General features: G+C 59.9%; 10 protein-coding genes across 10 annotated transcripts; 5 read left to right on the top strand and 5 right to left on the bottom strand.

The window, feature by feature from the left end:
- Positions 1 to 1,068: 1,068 nt before the first annotated feature.
- On the top strand, positions 1,069 to 3,127 carry SPRG_11114 (hypothetical protein). The gene has a single exon (XM_012350259.1). The coding sequence runs from the start codon at positions 1,107 to 1,109 to the stop codon at positions 3,081 to 3,083; it is 1,977 nt and encodes a 658-aa protein (XP_012205649.1). The 5' UTR covers positions 1,069 to 1,106; the 3' UTR covers positions 3,084 to 3,127.
- Positions 3,128 to 3,344: 217 nt separating this feature from the next.
- SPRG_11113 (PEK protein kinase) lies at positions 3,345 to 5,089 on the bottom strand (the record flags this gene model as incomplete). The annotated part of the gene is made up of 4 exons (XM_012350258.1): positions 3,345 to 3,581; positions 3,643 to 4,056; positions 4,103 to 4,390; positions 4,442 to 5,089. The coding sequence occupies 4 exons, from the start codon at positions 5,087 to 5,089 to the stop codon at positions 3,345 to 3,347; spliced, it is 1,587 nt and encodes a 528-aa protein (XP_012205648.1).
- A 665-nt stretch (positions 5,090 to 5,754) lies between these two features.
- Positions 5,755 to 6,112, top strand: SPRG_11112 (hypothetical protein; the record flags this gene model as incomplete). The annotated part of the gene is made up of 2 exons (XM_012350257.1): positions 5,755 to 5,799; positions 5,936 to 6,112. 2 exons carry the CDS (start codon positions 5,755 to 5,757, stop codon positions 6,110 to 6,112), a joined length of 222 nt encoding a protein of 73 aa, XP_012205647.1.
- Positions 6,113 to 6,616: 504 nt separating this feature from the next.
- SPRG_11111 (hypothetical protein) lies at positions 6,617 to 8,686 on the bottom strand. The gene is made up of 3 exons (XM_012350256.1): positions 8,299 to 8,686; positions 7,680 to 8,255; positions 6,617 to 7,623 (listed from the first exon to the last, which is right to left on the bottom strand). Exons 1-3 carry the CDS (start codon positions 8,653 to 8,655, stop codon positions 6,655 to 6,657), a joined length of 1,902 nt encoding a protein of 633 aa, XP_012205646.1. The 5' UTR covers positions 8,656 to 8,686; the 3' UTR covers positions 6,617 to 6,654.
- A 544-nt stretch (positions 8,687 to 9,230) lies between these two features.
- SPRG_11110 (hypothetical protein) lies at positions 9,231 to 10,059 on the bottom strand (the record flags this gene model as incomplete). Its single annotated transcript, XM_012350255.1, has 2 exons — positions 9,231 to 9,851; positions 9,894 to 10,059. 2 exons carry the CDS (start codon positions 10,057 to 10,059, stop codon positions 9,304 to 9,306), a joined length of 714 nt encoding a protein of 237 aa, XP_012205645.1. The 3' UTR covers positions 9,231 to 9,303.
- Positions 10,060 to 10,377: 318 nt separating this feature from the next.
- Positions 10,378 to 14,077, top strand: SPRG_11109 (hypothetical protein; the record flags this gene model as incomplete). Its single annotated transcript, XM_012350254.1, has 7 exons — positions 10,378 to 11,386; positions 11,457 to 11,579; positions 11,629 to 11,796; positions 11,845 to 13,013; positions 13,061 to 13,185; positions 13,230 to 13,741; positions 13,790 to 14,077. The coding sequence occupies exons 1-7, from the start codon at positions 10,442 to 10,444 to the stop codon at positions 14,075 to 14,077; spliced, it is 3,330 nt and encodes a 1,109-aa protein (XP_012205644.1). The 5' UTR covers positions 10,378 to 10,441.
- Positions 14,078 to 14,304: 227 nt separating this feature from the next.
- SPRG_11108 (hypothetical protein) lies at positions 14,305 to 15,309 on the bottom strand (the record flags this gene model as incomplete). The annotated part of the gene is made up of 1 exon (XM_012350253.1): positions 14,305 to 15,309. The coding sequence occupies exon 1, from the start codon at positions 15,220 to 15,222 to the stop codon at positions 14,305 to 14,307; it is 918 nt and encodes a 305-aa protein (XP_012205643.1). The 5' UTR covers positions 15,223 to 15,309.
- On the top strand, positions 15,285 to 16,456 carry SPRG_11107 (hypothetical protein). The gene is made up of 4 exons (XM_012350252.1): positions 15,285 to 15,387; positions 15,444 to 15,624; positions 15,673 to 15,811; positions 15,862 to 16,456. Exons 1-4 carry the CDS (start codon positions 15,310 to 15,312, stop codon positions 16,418 to 16,420), a joined length of 957 nt encoding a protein of 318 aa, XP_012205642.1. The 5' UTR covers positions 15,285 to 15,309; the 3' UTR covers positions 16,421 to 16,456.
- Positions 16,457 to 16,796: 340 nt separating this feature from the next.
- SPRG_11106 (hypothetical protein) lies at positions 16,797 to 18,477 on the bottom strand. Its single transcript, XM_012350251.1, has one exon. The coding sequence runs from the start codon at positions 18,407 to 18,409 to the stop codon at positions 16,910 to 16,912; it is 1,500 nt and encodes a 499-aa protein (XP_012205641.1). The 5' UTR covers positions 18,410 to 18,477; the 3' UTR covers positions 16,797 to 16,909.
- Positions 18,478 to 19,660: 1,183 nt separating this feature from the next.
- Positions 19,661 to 21,969, top strand: SPRG_11105 (ULK/ULK protein kinase; the record flags this gene model as incomplete). The annotated part of the gene is made up of 9 exons (XM_012350250.1): positions 19,661 to 19,717; positions 19,765 to 20,398; positions 20,442 to 20,671; positions 20,714 to 20,769; positions 20,812 to 21,082; positions 21,128 to 21,259; positions 21,314 to 21,613; positions 21,667 to 21,856; positions 21,901 to 21,969. The coding sequence occupies exons 1-9, from the start codon at positions 19,665 to 19,667 to the stop codon at positions 21,967 to 21,969; spliced, it is 1,935 nt and encodes a 644-aa protein (XP_012205640.1). The 5' UTR covers positions 19,661 to 19,664.
- Positions 21,970 to 22,260: the final 291 nt, after the last annotated feature.

Raw genomic sequence — 22,260 nt, 5'->3', positions numbered from 1 at the left:
TGATCGGTGGGCACTTCAAGGTTTTGGGATGCGATTCAGCAAACTATTTCCCGGCAGCGACGGTGATTGGCCCGAACCATTCTGGCCTTTTTCGTATCCGGCATCCCATCACCGTATCCGGAACTCTTCGATCATCCCGTTCGAAAGTAGCTGGCGCGAAAGTACGAGGTCGTCCCATGGTTGTCGCTTCCTGCGAGTAGCTCGAACGCCAGAAGCGGCGATGCACACCAGCGTCACCAAGGTTGCTATTGACGGCTTGTGACCATTGCTTGTGACGCAGTTGAGCTCGCAGTTGCCGATCTTTGGCAATTGCCGCTTCCTGTCTCAACGGCGAAGCGTACACCGTACGCTGACCAGTTGGTCTCAACTTTTTCACACAGCCGTCACCGCCACACGGCATGCTTGTCATGGCGTCCGAGCACGAGGCTTTCCCATCCCGTTGCCAGCCTGCAGAACGGCAGCAGAGGCTCAGGCGCTAGGCGCTGTCCATATATCTAGCATCTAGCGGGTGCCTCGTACGGCAGCAAGGATGGTAGAATCAGACTCGTTTGCAAAGGGACAGAGTGCGCCGCAACTGCCGGCAGGAGCTGCACGCAGGTGCCAACGGATTCCGTGCATGGACACGCAGCGTCTTCAGCGCTTGATCGACATCGTTCGCCCGCATGAATGATTGCCAGTCTGTATGCCGGCCTGTCGGTACAGTGTATTTCATACACTGTATGGTACGCCGAGGCTTTATGACAGGCCATTCTTGACAGCGGCCGTGCTCGGATCGTGGGAGCCAAAAGGAGCCAAAAAATTATCATGCAGCGCAGCTCACGCCAGCGGACAGGCCACGCACGTTCTTCACGTTTTTCGCGTTCTTCACGTGGCAAATCCAGCCGTGAGAAACGCTGTGAAAAGCACGTGTGAACAGCAATAATGTGAAAATCCCGTGTGAACAATACAGTGCGCTATCCGGCGATGTTTGCTGTATCCGGAAAGAGGCGTGCACATAGCATTGTGGCGTTGAACGCGTTTAACACGGTTAAACGTGGTGCGTTATAATAATAATAAAATAGCTGGCAGCGGACTTTTGTGCGGACCCGGGAGTGGTCGCTAGCAGCATGAGCGGGAAGAAGAGCGTCGTCAAGAACCGCGCGCCGGCGCCGATCCAGATCACGGCCGAGCAGATCCTGCGCGAGGCCCAAGAGCGCAAGGAGGCGCCCGGTCGGATCGGCCGGCGGAAGATCGAGGACGAAGAGGAGCTCGATGAGTACCGCATGAGCAAGCGCAAGACGTTTGAAGACACGATTCGCCGCCAGCGCGAGCACATGGGCAACTGGATCAAGTACGCGCAGTGGGAAGAGTCGCAGCGCGAGTTTGAGCGGGCGCGGTCGATCTACGAGCGCGCGCTGGACGTCGACTACAAGAACCACTCGCTCTGGCTCAAGTACGCCGAGATGGAGATGAAGAACAAGTTTGTGAACCACGCGCGCAACATCTGGGACCGCGCCGTGACCTTGCATCCGCGCGTGGCCCAGTTCTGGTACAAGTACGCCTTCATGGAAGAGATGATTGGCAACTTGGACGCGGCCCGCGCGATCTTTGAGCGCTGGATGGAGTGGATGCCGGACGACCAGGCGTGGTACAGCTACATCAAGCTCGAGACGCGTGCGAACGAGCGGGCGCGCGCCCGCGCCATCTACGAGCGCTACCTCATGTGCCACATCGCCGAGCGCGCGTACCTCAAGTTTGCCATGTGGGAAGAAAAAGGCAAGGACCTTGCGCGCGCCCGCGCCATCTACGAACGCGCGCTTGTCGAGCTCCGCGACGACGAGCGCTCCGAGAAGGTGTACATCGCCTTCGCCGCCTTTGAAGAGCGCTGCAAGGAAATGGAGCGCGCCCGCGCGATCTTCAAGTACGCGCTCGACAAGCTCGAGAAAGACGACGCCGTCGGGCTCTACAATGCGTTCATCAGCTTTGAGAAGCAGCACGGCGACCGCAAGCGCATCGACGACGTCGTCGTCGCCAAGCGCCGCGTGCACTACGAGACGCAGATCGCTGCCAACCCGCTCGACTACGACGCGTGGTTCGAGTACGCAACGCTCGAAGAGAACGAAGGCACGGAAGGCACGGTGCGCGAGGTGTACGAGCGCGCGATCGCCAACGTGCCGCCGATCGCGGAGAAGGTCTACTGGCGGCGGTACATCTTCCTCTGGATCAAGTACGCAGTGTACATGGAGCTCGTCGCCGACTCGAAGGACGAGGCGCGCCAGGTGTACGAGCAGTGCCTTGCGTTGTTGCCGCATGCGACCTTTACCTTCTCCAAGATGTGGGTTTTGTTTGCCAAGTTTTACCTCCGCCAACGCGACGTGAGCGGTTGCCGCCGCGTCCTCGGCGAGGCCCTTGGCCGGTGCCCGACGCCCAAGCTCTACCGGAGCTACATTGGCCTCGAATGGATGATGGGCGAGGTCGACCGGTGTCGCATTTTGTACGAAAAGTGGCTCCTCCACGCGCCGCACAACTGCGTCGCGTGGAAGGCGTTCGCCGACATGGAGAAGACTGTCGGCGAAGTGAGCCGCGCCCGTGCGATTTACGAGCTCGCAGTCAACCAGACGCTGCTGGACAAGCCCGAGATGATCTGGAAGGCGTTCATCGACTTTGAGACGGAACTGAGCGAGTTGGACAAGACGCGCGAGCTCTACGAGCGCCTCCTCGAACGCACCAAGCACGTCAAGGTCTGGATCAGCTTTGCGCAGTTTGAAGCGACCCAAGATGTGGAGATGGCGCGGGATGTCTACCAGCGCGCGTACAACAACCTCAAGGAGGACGAGAAGAACGAAGAGCGCGTCACGCTCCTCGATGCGTGGCTCGAGATGGAAGACGCGAGCGGGACGACTGCGACCGCCCAAGCCGTCCGGAAGAAGATGCCGCGCCGCGTCCAGAAGCAGCGCATGGCGTACGCCGACGACGGCTCGGAGCTCGGCCTCGAAGAGTACACGGATTACCTCTTCCCCGACGACGAGAAGGCGCAGTCCAACCTCAAGCTCCTCCAGGCCGCGCAAGCATGGAGCCTCAAGCGTGCGCGTGCCGACGCATAAAGCCCCCACTTCGATCCTCCGTATAATCTTGTGTTTTGCATCCCGTGTGTCTCTTGTCTCAAATGGTGCTGCGAGCAACTGCTTGCATTACCATCGACCTTAAGCGGCGAGCGAGTCGAGCTGCATCCACGGCTACAAACAACGAGACGTGAGACCACACATATATGGCAGGCAATCTTCTTCGTCACCTTGTCCTGGAGGGCTTGGAAGACACCACCCCACGTCGGCGAGAGGGCGTAAAAGATGTCTTCGGCCGAGGGTCTAGCAGCACACACACTTCCGCATGACCAGCGAGCAGCAGCACGAATGGACGTACCGATCGCGCGGGTCCAAGGCCGTCATCTTGGCCACCAAGCCCATCTCGAGCGGAAAGGCCTTCTGCGCCGCCGCCGGCACAACACCGTGGCGCACCGCCGTGAGCACCTGGACGCGCTCCATGATGGTCGAGAAGGACGAGCAGAGCTCGAGCAGCATGACGCCAAGGGCAAAAATGTCCGACTAGCGTCTCGTGAGCCATCTTTTGTATCAAGATATCAAGAGCACATCCAGGTCGTTCTACCTTTTCCGAGTAAAAGGTCGATTTGGGCACTTGGCCGCGGCCGACTTGCTCGGGCGACGCGTACAAAAACGTGCCGAGCGCCGTCGTGTGACTCGTTCTCGTCGTCGGGCTCTCGCTGAGCGACGGCGACGGCGAGAAGCCATTACTGTCGTCGACCGAGGTCGCTTCGTGCATGTGCTTGGAGAGCCCAAAGTCGCCGATCTTGGCGACACCGTTCTGGAGGAAAATGTTGTCGGGCTTGATGTCGCGGTGGATGACACCAAACGCGTGGATGTGCTTGACACCGCGGACCACGTCGGTGAAGAGCTGCATCGCCATCGCATGTCCCGAGCTCGTTTTGACCCGGTCGTCGCTGTTGGAGCGCAGCCAGGACGCGAGGTTCGAGATCGACTCGGTTTGCTTGCAGAGCTCCATCTAGCGTCAAGTGCATGGTACCGTACGCTGACAGAGGATGTCGTACTTGGATAAAGAGGTTGATCGAGGGCGACGACGACCGCGCCTTGGTCGGCGCTTCGACGCTCGCGGCTGGCTCGGCCATCAAGTCTTCGGCCGACTCGAACTCAAAGCCGCACGAGCTACCGGCGTCGTCGTACGAGAGGAACTCTTCCGAGGCCATGGACGCTTCGTCGTCGTCGTCGACGCTTGGCGCGACCGCGTCGTCGGCCTCGTCTTCGAGCCATGACGTGTAGTAGCGCACAATGTTGGGGTGGCGCGGCAGGTTGGCCATCAAGTGCACCTCACGGAGACTCTACCGCCGACGCATGAGGCTACAGTGATGATGATGGAGCGCATGTGCTACCTGCGTCAGGTGGCGGTTCTTCTCGCGGCCGTCCGTCGTCGCCTGAACACGCACCTTCTTGATGGCATACCGCTTGTGGTCGAGCTTGCTCTCGACCTCGGTCACGCACCCTTGGCCGCCTTGCCCCAAGACGCGCAACGACTTGAAGTCTTGGTTGAAGCGCGCGGCAAAGTACGGGAGCGTCGTCAACGGCGCCGGGGCGACGGGCCGGTCGCCGGCGCGGGCAAGGTCGACGCTGCTGTTGCGGCGGGAGAAGGGCGCGTCCAGCATGGGCGAAGGCGACGCCGACGATGGCGCCGTGCTGGTCGTCGACGACGTGGTCGAGTGCTGCTCAAGCAACTTGCTGCGGGCGTTGTTCGTGTGGTGCTTGTTGTTTGTGCTCTTGGGCTCGTAGTGGCGCGACGACGACGTGCTCAGATACTCGGCGAAGCGCTGGTGGGCGTGGTACTGCTTGTTGGGCGCATGCTTTGGGCGCGGCGCGTGGTGCAGCCGGTGCGGCGGCGGTGGCGGCGCCGAGCCCTTGTGGAAGTACCCGATGAATGGATTCGTCTTGTCGACGACGGGTGTCTGTGGCCGCTTGAGGTTCCCAAGCTTCCCGAGCAGGACCGCGGCCGAGGCCGATGCGGTCAGAGACGTGACGGGATTCATGAGACCCAGGCGGCGAGAGCGGACGGGCGGCGAAGAGGTCCTCGGACGAGGTGCGGGACTTGGGAGGCGATGTGTCGAACCGAACCCCGAGCGTCATCTGGCCGAGACCCAGGTTGCACGGTTTTTTAGCCAATCCCATTCCGCGATGAAATTACGAACCAATGAAACGCGCCGGGTCCCATTACGAAGGGCCCTGGACCCCAAGACTTGTATCGCATGGCCCCCACCCGGGCCTCTGGCCGTGCCGAATTCTGTGCCCATCTCAAGCTAGCCAACGCTGCGACGCTCGAATGCGAGCTCAAAGCAGCAGCTTCATCGTGGCTACCATGCGCATCTGATGACGTAGGACTATCACCAGCCATTGGTGCGCGGCGCGTGGACGAGACAGCTGGCCAAGACGCCAGAGGCCAGTAGCTATACGACCGCACGGACGTGGGATGGCAAGCGTGGAAGCATTTGCCGGTATCTCGACCCGTCGACGATTGGGCGTGGCGCCACGCGGCGGCTGCACGCTCGCGCTTGATGGATCCAATGGGCCCTTAGCAGATCCTTTGCTTTGCGATCGTACCGGGGGAGGGGGTGCCCCTACCTTGCTGCTTGTCTGGGCATGCAAAGCTACTTTACCCAGCCAAGTAACTTCAAGCAACCTGGTCTGTTCCGCATCGATGGCAACGACCGCTGCGTCGACCTCGACGAGCCAGATCGAATTGGTGTGAGGTCATCAACAAGACTCAATATGTCAACGACGCTATTGGGGCAGCAGGAAAGGCCATCTCCGTGGATGCGGGTGTTGTGGCTGGAAGCTATTTCGGTTGACGCATCGTTCGAAGATCTTGATGACGATAGACTCCCACATCTCCTCGGCTCGAACGCGGAGATCGTGGCGCGTGCGGTGACGTGGCGTCGGTGCAAGGAAATGAGCTGCGCGCGCGCTTCTTTGCTGACCGTCCGCGACGTACACTGGTGAGCAATGCCAACTGCGAAGCGTTCGTCACGTTCCTTTGGCAGCGAAAACAACTCTAGCTCCTTCCACATCCAAGGACGTCGCATGCCAACTTGCAGCACGGAAGCAGGACTTCTACGGGCTCGATTTCTTCCTCGCTCGGAGGACAGCTCTTGTAGCACCTGGATGCATTCAACTGCGGTAGCACATGCGGGTCGCCTCGATGCGATCACACCAAGTACGTAGTCGACGACAGGGAACTCCCATATCCGTAGCAGCGTAGCGATGCAGCTGTACCTTGTCGCTAGCAAGCTGCTCTGTCGGGAGGCTCCTCGCACACGACGGACGCACCACCTGTCGTCTATGAGGTCCTTCGATGCTAGTATTTGGTCACGTCAACGTCTCTGTGGGACGCTCTCGTGGCGTCGGATCCAAGGAGCCATTTGCAGCTGCCACGTCACGACCGCCGGATCCCATCTGGACTCTGATTGGCCAAAATTGAAACGCTCGTCATCGATAAGACGTCGATCCGCAGACTTGGATGATGCATGCGTGTCAAGAAGCATTGGACAATCTTTCCATCATCATTGACAAACGACAGTACTATCTAACATTAGAGTTCTTACTTCTTGGTCGCCACGAGCACGGCCTCAATGTCTTGGACGCTCTTGGCGAGGAGGTCGCGCATGTCGCCGAGGTCGTGGCGGTAACTCGCGAGCTGGAACATGGAGCCAATGGACTCGATGCCGTAGCCGATGCCGTAGCAGTCCTCGTTGACCGGGCCAAAGCTGCCGCCGTCCAAGTTGGGGCTCGACAGCGTGCTCGTCGAGAGGATAATGTGGCTCATCGTCTGGTACGACGGCAGCGTGTACAAGCCCGGGAGCTCGAGGCCCTCGATCTCGGCCATCTTGCGCAAACCAAAGAGGTGGCGGTCGCAGCCCTGGCCCATCACGCCGTTCTTCGTGAGCTCACTGTGCTTCTTGACAGCCGACCGGAGCGCCGACGCTTGGTCGCCGACCGAGACCGACGCGTTTTCCATCGCCGTGCAAAAGGCGACCGCCTCGTTCGTGCATGACCGGATCGTCTCGGTGCGGCCGTGCTTGAAGGCGGCCGTGCTCGCGCTCTCGTACGTCGAAACAAAGTGGCCATGCAGCCGAAAGTGCGCGAGCTGGATCGCCATCTGCATGACACCGTCCGTGCCAATGCCATGGGTCGCGCCAATCGCCTTGGTCACTGGCGTCTCGACGGTCTCGATGAGCAGCCGCTTCGTCCACGCCTCGTACGTCGCATGGGCCTTGGCCAGCGTCGCTTTCGTTTCGTCCGAGAACGTGAACGACAGCGGGGAGGCCGTCGCCGACCGCTCGCCCACTGGAAGCGGGTTGTGCTTCACGCTGTCCGTGTACATCTCGTTAAGGTACCGGAGCACGGCGACGCCGTCACCCCACGAGTGCTCAAAGTTCACCGACGCCTTGCCGTTGGCCGCCACCAAGAGCTGGAAGCTCTTGTCAAACCAATGGTTGCTGCCGTTGCCCGTGAGGAACGTGCGGGAGATATCGCGGTCCGACTCGGGCGCCGCGTGCTCGAGCGTCACCTAGCAAATATCCTCATCGTCAGAGGACGAGGGGCGGAGAAGAGGATGGCATGTACCATGAAGAGCGCGCTGTCGATGTCGCGGAGGCTCGCGGCGTTGTTGGTGCCCGATGCAATCAGGTGGGCGCGGGCATTGGCCCACTCGTCACGACCGAGCGTCGTCATAAGACCCAGGCCGTTCGTCGTCAAGTTGGCCGGCGTCGCCAGGATGGCGTCGATCTGCGCGAGGATCTCGGCGTCCGCGACCGCGGTGCCATCGGCCTTGAGCACGTCAAACTTGAAGAAATCGCTGCCGCGCTGGACGACAATGTGCTTCGAGTCGGGGAAGACCTGGAGCGAGTCCTCGCCAATGCCAGGGACGCGCGTCGACTGGAAGAGGTTCTTGTACTGGCTCATGTCGAGCGGGTAGGCGCCGACGGCGGCGGCGCCGTAGAACGAGATGGCCTCGGGCAGCATCTTCATGACGTTGTTAAAGAGCGCCGTCTTCGAGTGCTGCGGCTTGGTGTGGAAGACATCAGGCTCGAGCTGCTTGTCGCGCAGCGTGCGGAAGAAGCGAACCGACGACGCAATGAGCGACGCCGCGCGCTGGTTCTGCGTGTTCTTGGCCGGGTTCGGGTCGTCCTTGATCTTGATCTATAGACGCATTGAGACATGGTCAAGGCAGAGGCATCTGTACCTGCGGGTTGACGTTGATCGCAACGGGCTGGCGGTCACGCACGTACATCTCGAACCACCACTTGTTGATGTAGCTCGTTTCCGGTGACGCCTTGTCGCGGGCTACCAAGGCGTCGTGGAGCTGCGGCCCGAGGCCCGTGCGGAAGGCCTCGACCTCGCGCTGCGTTGCCTTGAACTCGTCGGGTGACACGACCGGCTGCACCGCGAGAAGGTACCGGTTGAGCGTGTCCTCGAGCTTGGGCACAGGCAGGCGCATGAGCGACTTCTGGAAGTGGTACGTCGGGATCACGGTCTTCTGCACGTAGCCAGAGCTAAAGGCGCGGGCGAGCGCGGGCGTCGTCGGGCGGAGGACCTTCATCGTGCTGCTGCTCTTCCTCGGGAAATAATGCAAGCTGCGTCTTTGGCCGCAGATCTTCGAGCCAAGGTCCCATCGGTCGTTTTATACATCTTTGTGCATAAAAACAGCCCATCCTTTTTTCTCATTTTTCTATTTTCACCTCGCATTTGTATATTGTTGTGGTACGACGGCGTTATATTGCAACCGTTTTTAATACAAAATAGGATTAAAAAGACCACCCAGACCCGAGCCAAGTTCAAGGTGGTCAAGTGTTTCGTAAGCGGCTCGCACTGTTTCGTAAGCGTTGAGTGCCACGGTCGCGACGACGTCGCAAGCGCCGGCGCGTCATGGGATCGCGGCTGGGGCACAAGGCGGCGTAGGTGCATGGCGTAGGTGTATGGGCTCGGCGTGGGCTCGGCGTGGGCTCGCGATACCATCGGCGGGTCGGCGACGGGCGAGGCAGCCCCGGCACAAGCGTCGTTCCTGGCATCGCGCTGGCAGCACGATCGCAGCGCGTGAAGGGCGAGCGATGCAGCACGCGTCGTCTGTGACCAGAACCCTCGACGCTGCACTGTGATGGTGCCCCAGTACACTGCGACAGAAGGAGCTCTGGATTACGCATGTTAAATAATTTCATCAGAGGGCAAGAGCAGTCGACATGGACGACGATCATAGCATGAGGTGTGTACACGCGAGAAAGTCGTTGGCCGCGCGCTTCTTGGCCTCGTCCTTGGCCATCGCCGTGCGCAGCTCGAGGTTGACTTGGCTCAAGCGCAGCACCTCTTCGCGGTAGAGGAGCACCTTCTTGTCTGCGAGCGCGCGGCACTTGCGCTCTCGCGCGAGCTCGTTCTCGAGCCATTGATTGCGCTCCTCGAGCGTGACGGCGGCCTCGGCTGCCTCGACGAGGGGTGTTTCGATCAGCGGCAAGTAGGCAGGCGATCGAAAGCTCAACGTCACCGAGCCGAGTGCGAGGTTGCGGAGTGCTTCTAAGGTTGATTCAAACGGCTGCGCCCGAATATCGAGCCCATCGATGAACTCGAGGACATCGCCGGGCTTGATGCGCCCGCTGGCTTCGCCGGGGCCTGGGAGGCCGGACGGCAGCTTGTAAAATGGTACGTGCTGGTCCACGACCGCCATCTCGTCGCTGCGAGTAAAGTAGATGCCGAGGCCATATTGGTCCTTGACCAAGCGCACGTCGTACGTATCATCGTTCGTCGCTGGCTCGATGATGGTGCAAGCATCGCCCTCCAGACGTCTACCTGTCGAGGCTTCGTCATGGCCCTCCAGAGGTCTACCGCCTTGGACATCGCCCTGGCCCTCGGTAGCCATCCTCTCCTTCGTAGGGCTCGGCGGCGCGCCGGTCATGCTCACGTCCGTCATGGCCGTGTCGGGCGCGGCCTGGGCGACCGGCTCCTCGGCTGCCATTTCGGTATCTTTGTGGATCCGGTTGTCCGGATACGCTGCGTCCGTGGCGATCTTATCCGAATTGGCCGCAGCAGGTTGCATTCTATCAAGGCTAAAAACACCGTCTTCAACACCTTCCATGGCCTTCTTACCCGTACCTCCACGTCAATGAACTCGAATCATTGCATATTCGCAACGCTCCCCAACTCGCCTTGAAGCGCCTTGTCGAGGTGTCGATGGAAGCTGCGTATCGACAAGTGCCCACTGCGATCTTTGGGTGCGATAGCGCGACGCTTGACACCGAATAGCAAAATCAAGTACAAGTTGCGTGTTTTTAACGCCCCAGACAAGCTCTTTTGGCGCACACAACGTGTCGGTCGGAGCGACAGAGCAGCAGCAGCAGATGGACGACGATGCGGGCGTCATCGAGTTCACCTCGGACACGCAGCTGATCGAAGGAAGCGACGCGGTCATGGCCTCGACGGCGGAGACGGGGCTCGTCCTCGTGCCATCACCGGCCGTCCGATTCAAGCAGCTCGAAAAAGACACGGACTTGAACTTGTCACCCACCGCCAAAGAGCGCCGCGTGCACCAAGCGTACCTCCAGCAGCTGCAGCTGCCGCTGCGCACGCCTCGCCAGCCACAGATGTCACTGCGTCTCCATCACGGGCGCGTCGAGCTCGCCGGCTGCGGCTACGAGTACGGCCTGCCCGAGACGACGACGCCGTACCGTTCGATGCCAGGCGCCTCGGCGCCGTCGACCGCATCGGACGACCTACCATCTCCGGGCGGGACGTCACCCAAGGACATGCCCGACGTGCACTTCCTCGGACCCGCCGAGAGCATCAAGACGCTCTTCAAGCTGCCGTACTCGCGCAGCCGCGTCTCGCTTGCGATCCACCGCGTGGGCAACACGCTCGTCGTCGACGGCGATGTCGACGAGACGGACCTTCCGAAGGGCTTTGACGAGTGCAACGAGGTGCTCCGCATCGGCCATAGCGCGCCGCTTCTCGAGCAGGACCCGGCGCTGTTCGAGAACTTCATCTACCAAAGCACGCTGGCGCTGCCACCGCCCGAGGCCGACGACGATGAGTTTGCCCCCACTGTCTCGGTCGAGCCCAAGGCCAAGCCGTCCAAGGCCAAGCTCTCGGCCAAGGAGAAGAAGCGACGGGCCAGGCGCAAGAAGCAACCTCAGCCGGGGCTGTCGGCCTTGCATCGGCCTCCATTGGACGACGACGCGGCCGAAGAGGATGACAAGACGTCGTCACATGCGTCGTCTTCGCCGCTGCCCAACGTCGTCCCTGCGTTCCAGCGCATTTTGAAGTGGAAGTTTCACGACATGCAAATGGTATGTACAGTATGTACATTATTGTCCTCTCCAATGAGGTCATTTTGGATTGATATTACTGTGTGCCTAGTTGCTCGGCAGCGACGTGCAGCTCTTCAGCAACAAGGAGCACCCATCCGTGTCGCTCAAGCTCCATGACGCCGACCAGGATCTCTCGCTGTGCACCGTCCTCGACTACTACCTCGACAACGTCGTACGTCCTGTCGATTATAGACAACTTGTCCATCATGCGACAGGGGTAGATTGCCAACATTCCCGAATTGGCCATTTGCATGCACTCGAAAGGCCACGTGCGCGGGTACCAGCTCGTCGAGACGCGCGACATTCCGTACCTCAACGGCTCGTCGACGCCTCTCTTTGACATCCACGACGTCAACCTCAATGCGACGATGCTCTTCAAGTTTCTGCAAGTAAGGACAAGTTGTCTTCCATGCATTCGTTGATGCCATGGGATGTAGCACAATTGCTCGGAAGCCAACGGCACGTACTGGCTGTACCGGGCCGAAGGCGACTTTTCCCTTCGCCTCTACGACGTACGCCTGCTCGCGCGCGGCCAGCAAAGAAAGTGGAAGTACATGATGGCGATGCTCTGCTACCGCTTTGCCTCGCGCGCCGCGCGGCTCATCTCGTCGGCGTTCGAAGCGCCGGCGCTGCAGACGCGGCTGCGGCACCGACAGCGCGAGCTCCTCGGCACGTGCCTCGAGCTCCTCAAGGAGCTTCGTCGGGACCACGGCGGGTCCCGCGCGCAAGACTCGATCTCGGCGTCGGTCGCCGAGCAAATGGCAGATACGTACCTCCGCGAACTCGACGAGAGCAGCAGCGCCAGCGAGAAGGCCGCGCTCCTCCGCCAAGCCAAGCTGCACTTGCAGCAGAGCATTCGCGTTCTCGAGAGCTGCGTTGCCGACTACTTTGCTGAGAAGGACGCCACAGCCGCGTCCAAAGGCGGTCTTCCGCTCTCCGAGACTCTTCTCTCGTCGCCGCTGCCTCGGGGAGACGGACGTCATGATGATGCGCAAGACGAGGCGGATGCCCACGGTGATGACGACGATGACGATGACGATGATGAGGATGCAGTGGGTCTCTTTATGGAAGAAGAAGTGAGTCGACTCCAACTCAAGCATGCATCGACGGCGCTGCATCTCGCCGCCGTGTACATGGAGAACCACGCGGCCGCCGATGCTTTGCGAAGCCTCCACGACGCCTGTGGGTTCCTTCGCGTTGATGCACTCCCGCCACCGACGCCGCTCGCGCCCGTCGACTCGATTGCGTTCTTCCAGACGTTCCTCGACGACCTTGATTTTGGTGGCGTCGGTCACGCCAAGTCGAAAACGTTCCTCAAGTCGCTCTACAGCGTGCTTGAGGTCCGCGCACATGTGCTCGAGGCCCTTGGCGACCTCGCGAGCAGCCAGCGCCTCGGCGATCTCGCACCCGCCGTCGCGCTCACCTACCAACTCCTCACGTCCGCGGTTCGGCCGTCAACAATGACCTTCCTGCAGCAGGCCTTTGCACCGACGGTGTTTGGTGCGCTCGTGGAAACCCACCGACCGCTTCTGGACGCGACGACGAACCTGTCGTTCTTTGCCTACCTGGCCGCGCTCTCGCCACCCGTCAACGCCGAACACTACTTGTAGGCGATGCCTTAAATGCGGTCACATCTTAGCGTTCTGAGCGTAGTGTGCTCATGAAGAAGCTCGGAAACGCCGCGAACGAGAGAGGCAAGTTCTTCTTGGCGCGGAAGGACTTGCAGCAAGCCTACCTGTGGTTTGAAGGCGGCAGTCTTCTCTTTGAAGCCATCGAAGGTAGTACGTCATCTCGGTGGCCTCGACGATGCTAAGGTGCGTAGATGGAGCGAACGCGGCGCTGCTGTGTGCCAACTTGGCCAACTTGCACAAGATTTTGGCCGACGCGGATGGCCGCCAGGACGAGCACTACGCCAAGGCGATCGGTCTCTGCACCAAAGCCCACGCGCTCTTGAAAGCGTCGCGCGCGAACGAAGTCCACGCCAAAGTCACGGGCGAGCTCGCACTCACGTACCTCGTCTGGGCCGTGCGCTTGAGCTTGAACGCACCCGTGCACAGCGACGTGGAGGCGAATATCGCTGCCAAGTTCAACAAGGCGCTGCATCTGTACCTCGAGATCAACGACGCGCGCCAAGTGGCCTCGACGCACTACCAAATGGCGTCCTTCTACAGCCGGCAGCTGGTCGGGAAGCTCGACGCGACGACCCGCACCAAGATGGAGCTGGCGCGACGCCACTACGAGAAGGCTCTCTTGTACTTTGGCGTTGTCGACGTCGGCAAGACGTTTGTCATCATCCACCAAGAACTCGCAGCGTTGTACGCAGCCTCGGACAAGGTAGACGTGTCCTCTTGTCTCTCAAGTCGTCGTTGAGTGGGGTCGTAGGCCGAAGACATTGAACATGCACTGCTCGTGCTCCTCAACACGTACGAAGCGTACTCGAAAAGCCACCGCTTGTCGCTCGACGACCGGACGACCTTGGCGACTGTCGCTCCGAGCATCCTCGAAGGCGTCCAGAACTACCTCCTCCGCCTCGTGCGCGCGCCGTGTGCGACCAAGAGCGTCAAAGCGCGCAGCAGCGTCTTCAAGCAAATGTACAAGGAAGCGATTTGCAACCGGGACGCGCCGTTGGCCCAAGTGCTCTGTACGCTGCGCACATTGTATGCGTCTTGATCCGTCTTGCAATGAAGAAGCATTGTCGTACGTGGCTAAATATGACAGTCCCCAAGGTGTGGATGTCGCTGGTTGATCGCGGTGAGGCAGTGGTCGGATGATCGTGCCAACTACCAGAAGCGCACTAAACCGGTGTGCGAGCATTGAGGCTTTGGCGCAGAGCGCAAGGATGCAGAGTATGTATGCACGAACGACGCCAATTGAAATTACGAAAAACATGAAAAAGCCTACGCATGATACGGCGGGCTGCGGACACGCCAAGACTCGCGATGCCGTTCAAAGGCGAGGTTGCGAGCGAGAGCCTTCATTACGAGGTAGAAACTGTCTTGCGGTCCCGTGTAATAGGACTGCTGCAGCGTGACGCCAGCGCACGTCGCAAGGGCTTTGAACAGAGGAGCCATATTGTTGGGGGCCACGCTGATAATGGCGCCTAGCGGGCTTGCCGCATGGCGAAGGCCGGCCGCAAGCTCCGAGTTCTTGGCCATGTGGCGGAAGTCGAGCTGAATATCGCGCACGCCGTGATTGATCCAGTGACGGAGCGAGCGGGCGATGGCGGCGCGGACGTACGCGGTCTCATTCGAGGTGTTCCAGACAAGCTTCGCGAGCGCAGGTGCGTCCGCCAAGAGGCGCACGAGTGCGTCGACGGCTTGGTCAGAGAGGCCCACATCGAAAAACCTGGCCGATCGCAACGCTGGCATGCCCGAGAGCGGCAACGACGCGACGTGATGGAAGCGACTTTCGCCAAACTCGAGCTCTTGCAGCGCAGTGTAGCGTGGAAGCGCGTCCAGCACGTAGCTAAAGTCGCTCTCGCAATAGATCGTGAGGTGCGTCAGACGGCGGGGATCGAGGCGCTGGAAGAGATCCTGGACGAAGGGTGCGTCAATGTCGTGCACTTGGACGCGCAGGGCCGAGAGGTTCTCAAACCGCGCTTGGCCATCGTCATTGATGGGCGGAAGGCCACCGGCTTGCGCAATGTCGAGGTCGAGACTCGAGAGGAAGCGCGCGGCAACGACCAGGCGACAGAGACTATCGTTGCTGCGAGCGATCTTGTGCTGAAACCAAAGGTGTTGAGCGTGTGGCGACGCAAGCCATGGCCCGAGAACCTCGACCCAGTCGGGCTCGACGCGAATGGACGTAATCGTCATGCGACGAACGTGGTGGTTTGGCGTCGTGACGGCGGCAATGAGCTCCACAGCGTAGTTGGGCAAAAAGCCGTTTCCGGGTCCGTTTCCATGTACGTGCTCGACGACCAAGAGGTCGAGGAGGCCGAGAAGGAGCGACTGCGCAAGAAGCTCCAGGCCAAGAAGCAGGTACTGCATGCATCCAAACACATCGATTCGAGTGCGAATCCAAATCTCGCACGTAGCTCAGCCCCGAAGATGAAGCCATTCGCCAGCAGCACGCGCTCGTCACGGCCAAAAACAAATACTGGGCACCGATCCTTCTTTTATACCCACTCGGCCCTGTCTGCGTCGCCTTCACGACCGTTGTCTTTGGCGGCGTCATCACCAACGCCGCATCCACGACCTGCAATGCGTACCTCGACAGTACGTGTAGCATCTCCAACCATCGGCTGACCATGTCAATTGCCGTAGCCTTCCTCCGCGGCGCGGTTGGGCTCAGCTACATTCTGATTCTCTTTTACGCCTACTGCTGGATTGGCCCGCGCCCGATTCGGCGGCTGCGGGTGCTCAAGGTCTTTTACAGCATCTACGGCGTTCTCTGTGTGGGCTGGTACGCCATAGTACTCCATCTCGTTGCAGTGGATTCGAGATCCGAGATAGGTGGGGCTTCTTCGGGACACTTCAAGCCGTGACCGCGACCGCGACCGGCTTTCAATCGTGCTTGAGTCAGTCGCCGATGCTGTACCTCTTCTCGCAGTACCAAGTCGCCGTGTTCTGGATCCTCTTCGGCTTCTTTCTCTGCTTTGCCGGCAAGGAAATGCACGCGTACTACAAGACGACCGACGACGGACGCAAGGCGGCCGCCGCGGCCAAAGACGCAAAAGAAGCAGCGGCGGCAGAAAAAGCCGCGCGGATTCAAGCCGAGAAGGACGCGGCCGAGGCGCGCGAGAAGGAAGCCCAAGCAGCCATCCAGCAAACCAAGGAGGAGCGGGACCGCCTGTACGCGGGCGCCGACGACGAAGCGGAGGACGATGCTGCGACGGCCGATGGCCACGACCACGGTGGAGACGCACACGAAGAAGATGAAGAAGAAGAGGAAGAGGAGGAGGAGGAGGAGGAGGAAGGCGAAGAAGGGGACGACGACCGAGCCAACAATGCCTCGCAGGAGGATGCGGACCGGCCCGAGACGGCACCTGCTGTAGACAAGGCCCTCGTGTGAGATTGTAAAATATACACATATATTGTCTGTGTGCGCATGCGCGGGACTTCCTGTTGGAACGATGCGTGCGAGGCGTCGTCGTCGAGATTTTGCGCGATTAGGGATAGGGTAGGTTTCGGGTTAGCGCAGCGGTCTCCAACAAGAGCATTGAGGACCTTTGGGTGTATCTTTTCATTGAATATTGCATCGCGTTCGGGACCTTGACGGCTTCGACGCATAGTGTGTCCTGTCGACGACCCAGAAGCTCATCGAATCAATGCGGTCATTGCCGTCATCATCAGCGTCCATTACGCATCATAACCCTCTTCTGAAGCTTGCAGCACGCGGAGCTTTCGTCTCGGCAATGCAATCGGCGATGCACCAAGGGTAGCTCAGTGGAGAGGAAGCGAGTACGTTGCTTATATAAAGTATTAGATTACTTATTAAGTCGCCTGCGTCCAGACAGCAGAGTTGGCTCGTGTGGTGCAGGACTTAAATAAGGTGCGCAGCTTACGCCACGGCTTCTGTCGGGTTGGGCACGATGCGGAGCGACGGGATCTCCGAGTTGAGCCCAATGATGCTGGACGCGTCTTGGCGGAGGACCGTGCCGCCAAAGTGGCCGTTGATCGCCCACGTGTTGACTTGGACGAATTGATTTTTGTATTTCGGAAGCATCGCGAGCTCCTGGTACACGATCGTGTCGTCGACCCAGCGGCCGCCCGTCTCGTTCAAGAGCTCATGGCTCGCCGAGTAGAGCGAGATGTTGCTGCCCGTGCGGCCCATCACGGGCTTGGCCACGTAGCCGCGACCGGACGTGGCCACGTCCTTTTCTTCAAAGGACGACTTGAGCAAGAACGGATTGGTCGGGTACAAGGTCGAGAGGATCGGCAAAATGGCTTTCGAGCCCGCAAGGAGCGTCCAGAGCGGTTCAAACACGCGGACGTTTTCGTCAAGGAGAAGGTCCATGAGGCGAAAGCTGGTCGCGGGCAGGCTGCCGCTCTCGGCGGCCTCGACCTGGTTCATGACCGTGCGCCAGCACCACGTCTTCCAGACGTTGCGGATCTCGCGGTGGTCCGCGTCAAAGTACCGGCCGTCGTCGGTCGATGTAATCCCGTCGAGGCCAATCAGGAGGTGGCAAGGAATGCCCGCGGCCTCGGCCGCCGACTGCATGTACATGGCGTGATACCGCTCCTCGAGGTCGTTGTCGCACATGAGATGGAGCGGCCCGTCGAGCGCTTTGCCCTTCCACGCCGCAACGAGCTGCGCAAAGAGGGTATGGCTGCTGCTGCGGCCGACGCTACCAATGCCGGCGCCAATGGACCACGCGTCCTGCGTGTAGCCACACTCGAGGAGGCACGACGCCGAGTCCGCGTTGTACTCGTACACCTTGATGCCTTCGTTGGTGAGCGCAAAATCAAACCGACCCGAGATGATGTCGTGCTTGCTCTTGGCCCACGACGCGCGTATCTTGGGCCAGAGCGAACTGGGTATGTGGAAGTAATGGCCGACCTCGGCCTCGTGGTCCATGACGTACTCGGTGGCCTTGAAGAACATCTCGTGGAGCTGGTCGGTCGCGACCTCCAAACCGCGGTGGCCCGATTCGGTCAGCGTATAGTACGTCGCGGACGGCGCCGGCGACAGCTGCGCGCCGACGAGCTCCTGGTACACGGGCACGTACGGCCGCGCGGCGTCGAGCCAGGCGTCATGGGCCATGTCGACGTCGACGCTGTGCACCTCAATGTCCGAGGCCACCGCGTTGAAGCAATTGCACGTGCATGTGCACACGGCGGATGGCGGCGACGACGACGTTTTCGTCGTTGACGTCGTCTTGGTCGCGGGCTCGACCTCGGAGAGCTTGAAGGCCGTCGTCTCGCGGAGGCAGACGACGGTCTTGGAGGGCCGGTTTGTCAGCTTGGCCTTGGGCGCCTGGTTGTTGTTGTTGTTGATTGTATTGCAGGCCGTCAACGGGCACGGACACGTCTTCATCGTAGTGGTGCTATTGCTCGCCATGCTGCTTGGTAGATGTTGTTGCTTGCGGGTCAAAATGGAAATTGGGGAATGACACCATGGCGGGTCGATGACCTCGTTTAATGGCGGCGTGTGAAAGGACATACAAACACCAAGGCTATTTCAAACATTTAAAAAAAGACGCAGATTAGATTCGAAAAGATACCGCGTTCAACGCTTTTTTCCCACGCCGCCGCGGCTGTTGGCATCTGGGATTGGCTGATTCCTAGCCAATCCGAACGCGTGACGTTCCAACATGTCGCAGTACCACGTGCGCGCGCCGTTTAATTGGCCATGACGCGAGTGTGAACAGGGCCGAATTCATGCTACGTCAGCTTGATTGACGAAATGTAATAATAATATTCTTGAAGAAGGAAAAAGCGATAGGGTCATGCTATTTACAATCTGTATATGGCCATGTTGCTACACATGGAAGTGTGATCCGTAACACGCAGACACGCTGGCAGACGTGCGGGGATGCTCTTGGAACGATGCGAGAAGGTCGCATAGCGACACCATGAGTGTGTGTCCCGCCCTTGAAATTTATTTTTTGGATTTCGGGCAATTTCTTCATGTTGTTGGTCATCGCCTTTGGCGCCATGCAGACGGGAGGACCCATGCGCTGGAGATGTCCAGCGTGGCGAATTCGCGGATGATTCTAGAATGCATAGCAGCAGGTGCTACGATCTGAGTCGGATCCATCGTGTGCCACGGTACGCTGGATTGAAGGGCAGCAGAGATTTCCTTGCTGGCAGTCGTCCTTGCACGAGCTCACCGCGCGTCAGATTCGTCAGCGCGTGACCAGGGCTTTTTTCCCTGCTACACGCATTTCCATCGTCTTTACATTGAAGAAAACCGACGGCCGTGGACTAGCGTCGTCTTGGTATTACCTCGCTCATGGTCCCGCACCTCGCGCACAGAAGCCGCGGTCGCACGACGCCACAGGATCTCTCGCCAGGTCGGCTGCATAGCCACGTTCGGGCCTCCCTTCCGCGCTCTCGCTGGACCCGCGTGCATCTACATGCTTTTGCCAACGATAGACTGGTCTATGTCTATATCGCCGTCATCATGATGTGTCGTCCACGATCCCCTATCGCGCCGTCTTCGCATCTTCGCCCAGGATCGATCATCTTGCCAGGAAGGCGCCACGTAATTGCACTATGAGAAAATAGAGTACCTGCGTGTTTCGATATATTATCAAGTTTGCTGGGGCTTCGGAACGCATAGGATCGAGCCGCAGCCCATTTCGGTTGGGACGATGACTGCAAATGCGAACGGGGAAACGATCAACGTTGGCGGCAACATCTTCCGGTGGGCATGGGCGCATGCTGCTGCTGGTAGGCTCATGCGTCGTCTAGGCTCGTCGAGACCATCGGCCGCGGCTCGTATGGCACCGTGCACAAGGCCGTGAACCTCGGGTCCGGCGCCGCCGTCGCCGTCAAGGTCATCAGCAAGGAGCGCCTCGTGCGCAACCCGGCAGAGCGCGCGTCGATCGAGAAGGAGATCGAGACCATGCGCGTTGCAGTCGAGCAGTACGAGAACGGCCACCCGAACATCGTGCGGCTGCTTGCGACGAAGGAGTCGAAGGCGTCGATCTTCATCGTGCTCGAGTACTGCGCGGGCGGTGACATCTCGAGCTACATCAAGCAGTCGAGCCACGGCCTCTCGATGGCGCAGACGCGCAACTACATGTCGCAGCTCGCGGCCGGCCTCCAATTCCTTCGGCAGCAGCACGTGATCCACCGCGATTTGAAGCCGGCCAACTTGCTCTTGAGCAGCCGGAACCCGGCCTCGCAAAAGGTCAAGATCGCCGACTTTGGCTTTGCGCGGAGCCTCGCCAACGAGTGTTTGGCCGAGAGCGTCGTCGGGTCGCCCTTGTACATGGCACCGGAGCTCCTCGACTACAAGTCGTACGACGCCAAAGCCGATCTCTGGAGCGTCGGGATCATCCTCTACGAAATGGTCGCCAAGGCCCACCCGTTCCTCGTCGTCGTACGTTCTATCGTTGGTCTATTGGTGTAGTAGCGATGGATAGGACAACTGTCATGCGACCAACCACCTCGCCCTCCGCCGCAACATTGCGCGCTACTATGAAAAGTACAAGCATTTTATCTTGCCGCTCGACGTGCACGTGAGCGACGACTGCGCGGCGCTGCTCGAAGGGCTCCTGCGCCGCGACCCGAACGAGCGCATCTCGTTTGAAGAGTTCTTCAATGCGCCGTTTCTGCTGCCACCGCCGCCGACCGACGATACCGACGCGCCGAGGTACGGTCTATCTCGTCGATGGGGTTTGCATAGATGTAGTAGTTTGAATGGCCCGCTGGAGGTGTCGGGGTCGCCCAAACAAGCGCTCGTCAACCAAGGTATCCATCGATCTAAGGATTCGCGCTGACGGGATCGAGTAGATTGGGCTGCCGAGAGCGACGAGTACGTCATGGTCGACATGGAGTACGAAGACGTGGGGCGCGAAGTGCTCCAGGACGACTCGGTGCCGCGCCCGCCGACGCTGACGGAGGACGAAGAGAGCTTGGAGGAGGCGCTCGCGCAGCTGCCGATGGACGATGTCGCGCCGCCAACCACGACGACAACGCTGGCTCCGCCGGCCGCCGTTGCCAACACGGCGTGGCAAGCGAACGAAGAGTGCATCGAAGAGCTCCTCGGCATTTGCTACAAGAGGTCCGAGCGCTTTGCTTGCGCCAAATTTCTCATCGCATGCGGTAGCTTTCCCCTTGGTGGCGTTGCTCTCTTTGTCCCGACGCCGCTCGGCGACTACATTGCCTTTCACGAAGGCTGCCCGCACTACTACCTCTCGCAAGAGTCGATCGAAGCCGCCAAGCACGACGACGACGACCGGTGCACCGACTTTGCTCCTCGCAATCGTCCGAATTTTACAAGGATTTTTGATAGAAAACCCAACTTTGTGCTCGGGTGCCTCGTGTACATTGAAGCGTTCGAGGCGACCTCCGAGCGCAACCCGTACCAGATCCGGATCGGCTCGACGTACCACGTGTGTATGGTGGCGACACTCTCCATGTCGGTGGCGACGCCGCGCAAGGAAGTCGCCGAGTCGCCGCCGACGCCAATGGCCGAGTCTCCGTTCGTGCTGCACATGTCGCCGCAGCGGGGCCACGAGCTGAGCCCGCCCGTGACGCCCAAGCGCCATAGTACGCCCGGCTTGACGCAGCACCAGCGCATTAGCTTTCGCACGTACGACGCCATTGACTGCTGCAAGTGAAGGAGGTTGACGCGGGGTGGTGTAGGTTTCAGATCAACCATTTGGCGCTCTTCTTCCTCAAGAACGGCAAGCTGCCGTACATGGCGTTCAACGAGGGCGCGCCCAACTACTACCTGGCCGAAGAGTCGATCGCGGCGGCTCGAGGCGCCGAGGCAGCGTACCCGTCGTACGTCGTGGGCGAAATTATTTTTATTGACACGTTCCAGGCCACCGAGGTACGACGCGGCTCGGTCCACTCGGCTTCATGGTCCGTCTCTAGGACTTTAACCCGTACCGACTGCCGTACGGAGCCCGCTTTTACGTGGTCACGGTCGCCAACCAAGAGTAAACAGAAGAGACGATCGATCGATACCCTCTACTAGGATCTCTTGACTTTTCCAGCCTTTCCTCCGGTCCTGCAGCTTCTTCAGAGTAATCGCTCGCCTGTGGACCCGCGATGGAGGATGCTTCCCATGAAGCATCGGATCGGCGAATGCACGAGGTGTCTGGAAACCAGCAGGAGGTGCAATCGACCGCTAGAGTCGCAGTTGCCGTCACGCAGGACGGTGCAGTTGACTCTAGCGCGCTTCTGACGGGTGGTACAACTTGGCACGTTGCGGATGAGCTGGTGCGGGTTCGA

This window comes from Saprolegnia parasitica, assembly GCF_000151545.1.
Source record: "Saprolegnia parasitica CBS 223.65 unplaced genomic scaffold supercont2.63, whole genome shotgun sequence".
Taxonomy (NCBI): domain Eukaryota; phylum Oomycota; class Saprolegniomycetes; order Saprolegniales; family Saprolegniaceae; genus Saprolegnia; species Saprolegnia parasitica.
Note: the sequence above shows the minus strand (reverse complement) of the source record. Positions and strands in the feature narration are given on the sequence as shown.

Coding starts and splice junctions, on each gene's coding strand:
- SPRG_11107 (XM_012350252.1), top strand. CDS start 15,310: ATGTACGTGCTCGACGACCAAGAGGTCGAGGAGGCCGAGAAGGAGCGA. Junction 15,388..15,443: donor AGCTCCAGGCCAAGAAGCAG/GTACTGCATGCA, acceptor TCTCGCACGTAG/CTCAGCCCCGAAGATGAAGC. Junction 15,625..15,672: donor CTGCAATGCGTACCTCGACA/GTACGTGTAGCA, acceptor CAATTGCCGTAG/CCTTCCTCCGCGGCGCGGTT.
- SPRG_11106 (XM_012350251.1), bottom strand. CDS start 18,409: ATGGCGAGCAATAGCACCACTACGATGAAGACGTGTCCGTGCCCGTTG.
- SPRG_11114 (XM_012350259.1), top strand. CDS start 1,107: ATGAGCGGGAAGAAGAGCGTCGTCAAGAACCGCGCGCCGGCGCCGATC.
- SPRG_11111 (XM_012350256.1), bottom strand. CDS start 8,655: ATGAAGGTCCTCCGCCCGACGACGCCCGCGCTCGCCCGCGCCTTTAGC. Junction 8,256..8,298: donor CGATCAACGTCAACCCGCAG/GTACAGATGCCT, acceptor ATGCGTCTATAG/ATCAAGATCAAGGACGACCC. Junction 7,624..7,679: donor TCGACAGCGCGCTCTTCATG/GTACATGCCATC, acceptor GATATTTGCTAG/GTGACGCTCGAGCACGCGGC.